Source organism: Aquarana catesbeiana, linkage group LG04 (genome assembly GCF_042186555.1).
Source record: "Aquarana catesbeiana isolate 2022-GZ linkage group LG04, ASM4218655v1, whole genome shotgun sequence".
NCBI lineage: Eukaryota > Metazoa > Chordata > Amphibia > Anura > Ranidae > Aquarana > Aquarana catesbeiana.
The window spans coordinates 691607020-691616988 of record NC_133327.1 but is presented as its reverse complement, the minus strand read 5'-3'; the positions used below and the strand labels follow the sequence as shown (position 1 = coordinate 691616988).

Sequence of the window (9969 nt, the reverse complement as noted above, 5' to 3'; positions counted from 1 at the left end):
GGGGATTTGCATCGGAGAGAGAAAATCTTGTACAACCTAAATATTTGCAAGTTTTTTTTAAGGGCATACATTGTACGTCCTCCAACCACACACAAAGGTTAAAAAAGAAAAAAACGCCAAACTTGATTGACTACAAGGTCTTCTTCAGTGCTCACTAGTTCTTTTTTTTTCAAATGATTAGATTTTGTTTAAATGAATAGATTATTACCAATTGATTAACACCGCGATGATATAATCTATGCCCAGAACACTTTGGGATCATTATGTAATAATCTATTACGTAGGAGATATGTCCTGAGAAATGTCATCGAAGTTGCAGATAGGCTGTAAGTGATTAAATACAAAGTAACAATTGTTACATCATTTGAGTTCATTGCTTTGTAGATCAGAGGGGTGACCATCGATCTGCAGGTGACAAAAAACGATTTTTAAATAAAATGTAATTCTATTTAACCCCAAAATTAACCCCAATCAGCCCCAACTCCTCTCTGCCCGAACTCCTTGACTATTGTTTGTCTGCTGATTTCTTTTTCCCATTAATATTTAAACCTAATTTTCCTTTTCATTCATTTTCTTTATTTATTTTCAGTGTCACAACATACACTCATCGGCCACTTTATTAGGTACACCTTTTCCAATGCTCGGTAACACAAATTGCTAATCAGCCAATCACACGGCAGCAACTCAATGGGTTGATTGGAAACCAGTGGATGGAGTCATACAATGAACTGGGGGGAGATTTACTAAAGGCAAATAGACTGTGGACCAGTGAGGGCTGCTAGTATATTCCCCCGCCCCCCCGGTCAGTCGGTGGGGTCACAGGCACACCCCCCCTGGTCGGTCGGTCACCAGCCCTGCTCTTACCCCATCTAGGTCGCAGGCAGCGCTTTCTCCAGGCGGCGGCTTCCCCTGCGCCTCCTCCTCGGCGGCCAATTGGGTGATGGGTCTCAGGAACGGCTTCCTGATTGGCTGAGAGGAGAATCAGGAAGACAATTAGAGCCTCCGACTCTAATCACCTGCTTCTAAAAAAAAGAAAAAGACCCCCCGTTGGAATCCATGCGTCCTGACCCCTGCATGTAGATTAGTGGGCCGTGCGCCTGGATTAGGGGGGCAGCCCCCCTGCGCCCCGTATGGATGGGCCGCCACTGCAGTTGCTCTAGAGCTTATTAAATGAGGTAAGGGTTCACTTTACAAAGAATACCCAATCATATGCAAGGAAAATTTGAATGCATTTTTGCTTGTATATGATTGGATGATAGAAGTCAGCAGAGCTTCCCCTCATTTACTAAGCTCTGGAGCAACTGCACTTGCAGAGTTCACAGTCCCCCCAATGTGTCTTTATATCAGTAGTAGGGTACAAATGAAGCACTGATGTCATTTTTACTGACATTTGCTGCTAAATTACATTTGTTGCAATCCACGCGAATGTAGCGGATGGGCCCCCCCCCGCTGCGTGTCGTCCTAAGACGCAGTGACAGTCCCCCCAGAGAGGGAGCCATCATGTCAGATAAGGTTTTACAAGGGTGACACTGAAATGTTTGTGCTCCAGATGAGGTTTATTGTACCTCCAGCCTGGGATGGCGCTCTCAAAGGTGAAAATGATAAGGCGGTTTATGGTTGCCGGGTTATCAGACACAAGCCGGGGATATAAAAGCCGAGCCGGGAGATACAAGGCGTCTTCTCCAGCGATCGACAGCGATTTCATCTGGAGGAACCTTCCATGAGACTCCAACTATGGGGGGACAATATAGAGCGACCCTCCGCCTGCTGACCCTGCTTCTTCTACATCTGGTCAGAGGTAAGTCACAGACAAGTTATTATCGGGAACTTTATCATTGAGGACTTTAGGACCCCCTCCAGTATTTGGCACCCCCCCCCCCCCCCGTATGTTCCATCAACGCACGCACAGTTTTTCGCACATTGCATTAAAGCGCTATTAAACCCAAAGCTAAAAATGTCATATATTGCAGCTCATCGATCGTTAGATGAGGCGACTGCATTCGTTTTCTTTTTTTAAGCTTTTCCTCCCTCTGTTTTCTCCTGGTGATCGGACCAGCAGCACATCTCCTGTATAAGAGCCCCACCACTCTAGGTGAAGGATTGGGCACTTTCCCCTTGGTGGCACTGAGGTTGTAGGTTCAAATCCCAACCATAGTGCTACCTGCATGGAGTTTGCATGTTCTCCCTGCGCCTGCGTGGGTTTCCTCCGGGTACTCCGGTTTCCTCCCACACTACAAAGACATGCTGGGAGGTTAATTGGCTTCGGACTAAATAGGCCCCAGTATGAGTATGTATGAATGTGAGTTAGAGCTCCTCGAGATACAAAGTAACATTGTTTATAAACATTGATCAGACAGGAGATAGAGAGATACAAAGTAACATTGTTTATAAACATTGATCAGACAGGAGATAGAGAGATACAAAGTAACATTGTTTATAAACATTGATCAGACGAGAGATGGAGAGATACAAAGTAACATTGTTTATAAACATTGATCAGACAGGAGATAGAGAGATACAAAGTAACATTGTTTATAAATATTGATCAGACAGGAGATAGAGAGATACAAAGTAACATTGTTTATAAACATTGATCAGACAGGAGATAGAGAGATACAAAGTAACATTGTTTATAAACATTGATCAGACAGGAGATAGAGAGATACAAAGTAACATTGTTTATAAACATTGATCAGACAGGAGATAGAGAGATACAAAGTAACATTGTTTATAAATATTGATCAGACAGGAGATAGAGAGATACAAAGTAACATTGTTTATAAACATTGATCAGACAGGAGATAGAGAGATACAAAGTAACATTGTTTATAAACATTGATCAGACAGGAGATAGAGAGATACAAAGTAACATTGTTTATAAACATTGATCAGACAGGAGATAGAGAGATACAAAGTAACATTGTTTATAAATATTGATCAGATGGGAGATAGAGGGATACAAAGTAACATTGTTTATAAACATTGTTTAGACAGGAGATAGAGAGATACAAAGTAACATTGTTTATAAACATTGATCAGATGGGAGATAGAGAGATACAAAGTAACATTGTTTATAAACATTGATCAGACAGGAGATAGAGAGATACAAAGTAACATTGTTTATAAATATTGATCAGACAGGAGATAGAGAGATACAAAGTAACATTGTTTATAAACATTGATCAGACAGGAGATAGAGAGATACAAAGTAACATTGTTTATAAACATTGATCAGACAGGAGATAGAGAGATACAAAGTAACATTGTTTATAAACATTGATCAGACAGGAGATAGAGAGATACAAAGTAACATTGTTTATAAATATTGATCAGATGGGAGATAGAGGGATACAAAGTAACATTGTTTATAAACATTGTTTAGACAGGAGATAGAGAGATACAAAGTAACATTGTTTATAAACATTGATCAGATGGGAGATAGAGGGATACAAAGTAACATTGTTTATAAACATTGTTTAGACAGGAGATAGAGAGATACAAAGTAACATTGTTTATAAACATTGAGCAGATGGGAGATGGAGAGACACAAAGTAACATTGTTTATAAACATTGATCAGACGGGAGATAGAGAGATACAAAGTAACATTGTTTATAAACATTGATCAGACGGGAAATAGAGAGATACAAAGTAACATTGTTTATAAACATTAATCAGACAGGAGATAGAGAGATACAAAGTAACATTGTTTATAAACATTGATCAGACGAGAGATAGAGAGATACAAAGTAACATTGTTTATAAATATTTATCAGACGGAAGATAAAAAGATACAAAGTAACATTGTTTAAAAACATTGATCAGAAAGGAGTTAGAGAGATACAAAGTAACATTGTTTATAAACATTGTACACATGGGACATTTGACTATTTGTCATATACAGTGTATGCTCGGATTGACTTCTTTTCAGTGTATTTGTACAATTTCTTGAAAAACAAAAATAAAAAATATGTAAAAAAAATGCTGCTGCAATTTCTGGGGCTTTTCCAATATGTGTCCTCCAACTCAATGAACACTTCACATAGAATGATGAATAATGAATTATCATTCACACAGAAAAGCCAGGTACTGTTTGTGTTGGGCTGGGTTTTAGGGTGTAGCAGGGCGCTATACAAGAGATCTCAGATTGAGCGCTGGTTTAGGGATGATACAATCATGTGCTCACAAATGTCTGACACAGATCAGCCCCTGCTGCAGCCTCTCACCTCGTGACTTTCTATGAAGTCTGATCACTGGCAGGACTGTGGAAATGCTTCCTCCTGCTTGCAGCAGACTGATGACATCATCCCGGCCAGGGCAATGATACGGATTCTATAAATTGTAACAATTTTAAGAATTTCTTCGGACTTGTAAAGATCCTAAAAGTTGTGAGAATCCTTCAATTTTGCAGAGAGAACCTCTGAAAACTTCTGATGAGGACAATAAACAATCATTTCACGTCATTATCTGAGACAAGAATGTTCGATAAACATAAAAAACAATAAAATCTCTGCAATCTGCGGATCGCGTGTGAAATTCTCTGCCGGCTCCAAAGAAAACAAACAAGAAATTCACATTTATTCACCTGAAAAAAATGAATTTATAGATTTTTTTTTTTTAAATGGACTTTTCCTTTAATATAAGAGAGAAGAAGACTTTGTGATCCCTTATCTATGGGGAGAAGAATTAAACACTGTTAAGGGCTGTGGGAGGGGGGGGGGGGGCAGAAGGGACACGTTCCCTGTACAGAACTGCATTATATAGAGGGGGGCGCACTGGGGTCTTGCTGCACCCTCCCTGCCTCCCCTTCAGATCCTCCAGATGCCGCCTTGTCCAGAGCCCAGGATTGGGCATCCTGCATACAGCGGGGGATGGAGAGAGGCTGCACCCAGCATGGAGGGCAGAGCGAGCAATGGGGCCCCCATCACCACCATGTGTAGCTCCTCCCCCTCCACACTTTATTCGCCTTCTCCAGCAGAGGGGAGATGGGGGTTCCCTTTAATCACCCCCTGCATTCCTCTTGGATGGGGGTCCCCTTCTACTAGAGGTGGGGAGGGGGGTTCCTGTATTCCTGGATGGGGGTCCCCTCTAATCACCCCCTGTACTCTTCCTGGATGGGGGTCCCTTTCTACTAGAGGCGGGGAGGGGGGTTCCTGTATTCCTAGATGGGGGTCCCCTCTAATCACCCCCTGCATTCCTCTTGAATGGGGGTCCCCTCAAATGCATTCCCCGTGGATGGGTTCACTTTCTACAAGAGATAGGAGGGGGGTTCCTGTATTCCTGGATGGGGTTCCCCTTTAATAACCCCCTGTACTCCTCCTGGATAGGGGTTCCTTTCTACTAGAGGTGGGGAGGGGGGTTCCTGTATTCCTGGCTGGGGGTCCCCTCTTATCACCCCTTGCACTCTTCCTGGATAGGGGTGCCCTACTTCTGGAGGTGGGGAGGGGGGTTCTTGTATTCCTGGGTGGGGGTCCCCTTCTGCTGGAGGTGGGGAGGGGGGTCTTGTATTCCTGGGTGGGGGTCCCCTTCTGCTGGAGGTGGGGAGGGGGGTCTTGTATTCCTGGGTGGGGGTCCCCTTCTGCTGGAGGTGGGGAGGGGGGTCTTGTATTCCTGGATGGGGGTCCCCTCTTATCACCCCCTGCACTCTTCCTGGATGGGGGTCCCCTTCTGCTGGAGGTGGGGAGGGGGGTTCTTGTATGCTTGGATGGGGGTCCCCTTCTGCTGGAGGTGGGGAGGGGGTTCTTGTATTCCTGGATGGGGGTCCCCTCTTATCACCCCCTGCACTCTTCCTGGATGGGGGTCCCCTTCTGCTGGAGGTGGGGAGGGGGTTCTTGTATTCCTGGATGGGGGTCCCCTTCTGCTGGAGGTGGGGAGGGGGTTCTTGTATTCCTGGATGGGGGTCCCCTTCTGCTGGAGGTGGGGAGGGGGGTTCTTGTATTCCTGAGTGGGGGTCCCCTTCTGCTGGAGGTGGGGAGGGGGGTTCTTGTATGCTTGGATGGGGGTCCCCTTCTGCTGGAGGTGGGGAGGGGGGTTCTTGTATTCCTGGGTGGGGGTCCCCTTCTGCTGGAGGTGGGGAGGGGGGTTCTTGTATTCCTGGGTGGGGTCCCCTTCTGCTGGAGGTGGGGAGGGGGGTTCTTGTATTCCTGGGTGGGGTCCCCTTCTGCTGGAGGTGGGGAGGGGGGTTCTTGTATGCTTGGATGGGGTCCCCTTCTGCTGGAGGTGGGGAGGGGGGTTCTTGTATTCCTGGGTGGGGTCCCCTTCTGCTGGAGGTGGGGAGGGGGGTTCTTGTATGCTTGGATGGGGGTCTCCTTGTACACAGTTTGATATCTTTGCTCTGGGCAGCAGATGACCTTGTCCCCCAATGGTTATGGGGATCACAAGGGGTGCCGATCTTTTACTCTTCATGTGACCTTTGTGTGTACATGGGGCTTCAGTGATGTCAGAGCGGGGGGCGGAGCTGGGAACACACTGGCCGGTCCTTTCACGTTCATTCAGCAGGTAGACTAAATCCACGGAGACATTACTGATCCAAAGTACACATGTTGGACGGGGGCATCAAAATATATTTTATATAAAACAACCCCCCCAATGTAGGATGAATAAGTTGTGTCGCTTAAAGAGAACCCGTCATGAAACACTTCGGCTGCCCCTAGTGACCTCTCCTTCCGAATAGAATATTTGTTTGGCTGATTCTGATACTTTGTGTGTCACTGCAGATCGATCTGAGTTCAGTCTGCCAGTGTTCTGCCGAGAAAGTTCCGCTCAGCGGATAAGGACCCCCCTCTACTGAGCAGGCGCTGCGCCTGCGCAGTAGGATCCGCCGGAAATAGCCGACAGTGAAAAGGTGAAAATCAGCTGTACACGGCGCCTGTAAGAGGGCCCCTCGCTTCGCTCGCCACGCTTCGGGCACGGCCTCGCTTCGCTCGGCTTTTATATTCTCCCTCTGGGTCCACTTGGATGGTGGGGAAGGAACCTGGACCCAGAGCGCAGGCGCCGTGTACAGCTGATTGAACATTTTGAGCTTCGGCTATCTCCGGCGGCTGATAGTAGTTCGTACTGCGCAGGCGCTGCGCCTGCGCAGTACAGGGGGGGAACTTATCCGCCGAGGGAACTTTCTCGGCAAGACACCGGCTCCGAGCATTTGACAGAAGGGGGTCAGCGATGGGGGGTTTTGTATATGACCCGTGACAGGTCCCCTTTAATTGCTTCATTCTTAACTCTGCAAGGTCCAAACAAAACACGAAACCCGACAAAGGTTCACATGAATTGTCTCTGCTGGACAACCAAAGTTATATATTTTTTTTAGATGTATTCATTTTATCATGCCATGTTCTGGGGAAGGGCTCTGAGGACACGGAGGGTGTGTGTGCCAGTGTGCCCTAGTGTGCCCCAACATGCCCCCAGCGTGCCCCAGTGTGCCCCAGCCTGCCCCAACATGCCCCCAGCGTGCCCCAGTGTGCCCCAACATGCCCCAACGTGCCCCAGTGTGCCCCAGCCTGCCCCAACATGCCCCCAGCGTGCCCCAGTGTGCCCCAACATGCCCCAACGTGCCCCAGCCTGCCCTAACGTGCCCTAGCATGCCCCAGCCTGCCCCAACATGCCCCCAGCGTGCCCCAACGTGCCCCAGCCTGCCCTAACGTGCCCCAGCCTGCCCTAACGTGCCCCAGCCTGCCCCAACATGCCCCCAGCGTGCCCCAACGTGCCCCAACGTGCCCCAGCCAGCCCTAACGTGCCCCAGCCTGCCCTAACGTGCCCCAGCATGCCCCAGCGTGCCCCAGCCTGCCCTAACGTGCCCCCAGCGTGCCCCAGCCTGCCCAAGTGTGCCCTAGCATGCCCCAGCCTGCCCCAACATGCCCCCAGCGTGCCCCAGCCTGCCCCAACATGCCCCAACGTGCCCCAGCCTGCCCTAACGTGCCCCAGCCTGCCCCAGCGTGCCCCAGTGTGCCCCAACATGCCCCAACGTGCCCCAGCCTGCCCTAACGTGCCCCAGCCTGCCCTAACGTGCCCCAGCCTGCCCCAGCGTGCCCCAGTGTGCCCCAGCCTGCCCTAACGTGCCCCAGTGTGCCCCAGCCTGCCCCAGCGTGCCCCAGCCTGCCCCAGCGTGCCCCAGTGTGCCCCAGCCTGCCCCAGTGTGCCCCAGCCTGCCCCAGCGTGCCCCAGTGTGCCCCAGCCTGCCCCAGTGTGCCCCAGTGTGCCCCAGCCTGCCCTAACGTGCCCCAGCCTGCCCCAGCGTGCCCCAGTGTGCCCCAGCCTGCCCCAGTGTGCCCCAGCCTGCCCTAACGTGCCCCAGCCTGCCCCAGTGTGCCCCAGCCTGCCCTAACGTGCCCCAGCCTGCCCTATTGTGCCCCAGCATGCCCCAGTCTGCACCAGTGCGCCCCGTGGCACACACGCTCTCGGTTTCCTTCCCCATCATTAGTGATAAACATCACAGAATTTATTTGGGGCGAGCTTTTTATGTCACCACGGAGCGTCCGCCAACAAAGATCATTAATGTGACATTTGCCGCAATTAACCTCAATGACTGCTGACTAAAAATCCCAAAATATCTCTACCGGGGCCGAAAACATCAATTTCAGGCTAAAAAATAAATAAATAAATGTTTAAAACTCTATAAAAAAAAAACTAAGTGATTTCTTTCTTTCATCTTTATCTCTTAATGAATCATTTACAATGTAGCTCTATTCATCTGCTACATCTTACCTGGAGATCGTGGTGACCCCAGGCAGAACTAGAGGGGTCCGTCGAGTGACAACGCTCTCCTAGTGATTGGGAATGCAGCCGTGACGTTGTCACTCCACTGTAAGAAAAAGAACCAAAATGAACCATTAGTAACCAGTGACATCATTGGCAGCATATTATCCATCCCCGAACTGAGTACCATTGCTATTGCCTTTGCTGTCCTCTGGAGGCATTGCATGCTGGGAAATGGATATTCAAGGAGGCCAGGCTACACAGAACAGCATTGCAGTCCTGCCTAGAGGCCCTCTGAAAGCCCTGCTAAATTTGGCTGCACAGGATGATGGGAAAGCATTGTATACCACGACTTAAAGAGTAACTTTTGTTGAGAAAAAAAACCCCTCCCCCTCTGGGTGATCTCTGTACATTGCAGGGAGTGTAACAAACTTTGTTGCAGATTTCTACCTTTTGTTATTCTGAAGAAATAAAGATAAAAAATCCAAAGCGCCAAAAGAATCTAACTATTGGTATGAATAAGTGATACCATATAAATGAACAGCTGCAAGTGCAAAATAATACTAATAATAAAAATAAATATACCGCACAAAGTGCCACAAATGTTACATAAATATCACATTTGGAACCTGATGCGACTTTGAAAAATCGCTATAAAGTCCCATGCAGATCGTTTACACCGAGTGCCACAAAGACTTTTATTGATGTTTGTAACAAATCTTTTGTATGAGACTTTCTAGCAATTTTTTAAAAAACGCACCAGTTTTAATATGTGATATCTATCCAATCTTTGTGGCACTCGGTGTAAATGATCTGCATGGGACTTTATTGCGATTTTTCAAAGTCACATCAGGTTCCAAATGTGATATTTATGTAACATTTGTGGCACTTTGCGCTGTATATTTATTTTTATTATTCTGAAGAAATCCCTGTGTGTTTCTCTGTGTCCATGTGGGAAAGTGAGTTTAATGGGAGTGGTTTCATAATTATCAACCAGCTGCTGCACCTGCAGAGTTCTAATGAGGAAAGCTGCAGGGTCTGCATCCCTTTAGATGTGATTTCCTATTGGGAGTATCTCAACAAAAATGACATTCATGTTGCAGGGGATGCCTGATATCTGACTTGTATCTTAGTGCAGACTTCTGGGGAAATCAGTGAGCCAATCACAGAAGCAGGAAGTGACATTTCTGGGGGGGGGGGCTGTTCTGTATAGATTCTGTGTACAGAGCGCCTCCAGGTGGCCATGTTACATTTTACAGAAAATTACAGCGGCTGTAGAT

The 9969-nt window shown here is 47.6% G+C and overlaps 1 protein-coding gene across 1 annotated transcript in view; it reads left to right on the top strand.

The window, feature by feature from the left end:
- The first annotated feature begins 1661 nt into the window (after window positions 1-1661).
- Window positions 1662-9969, top strand: part of PLB1 (phospholipase B1) — a 166038-nt gene continuing 157730 nt past the window's right edge. Inside the window, exon 1 of the mRNA XM_073628788.1 lies at window positions 1662-1798. Coding sequence (XP_073484889.1) covers window positions 1735-1798 — 64 coding nt within the window. The 5' untranslated portion in view covers window positions 1662-1734. The remainder of the gene's footprint in view (window positions 1799-9969) is intronic.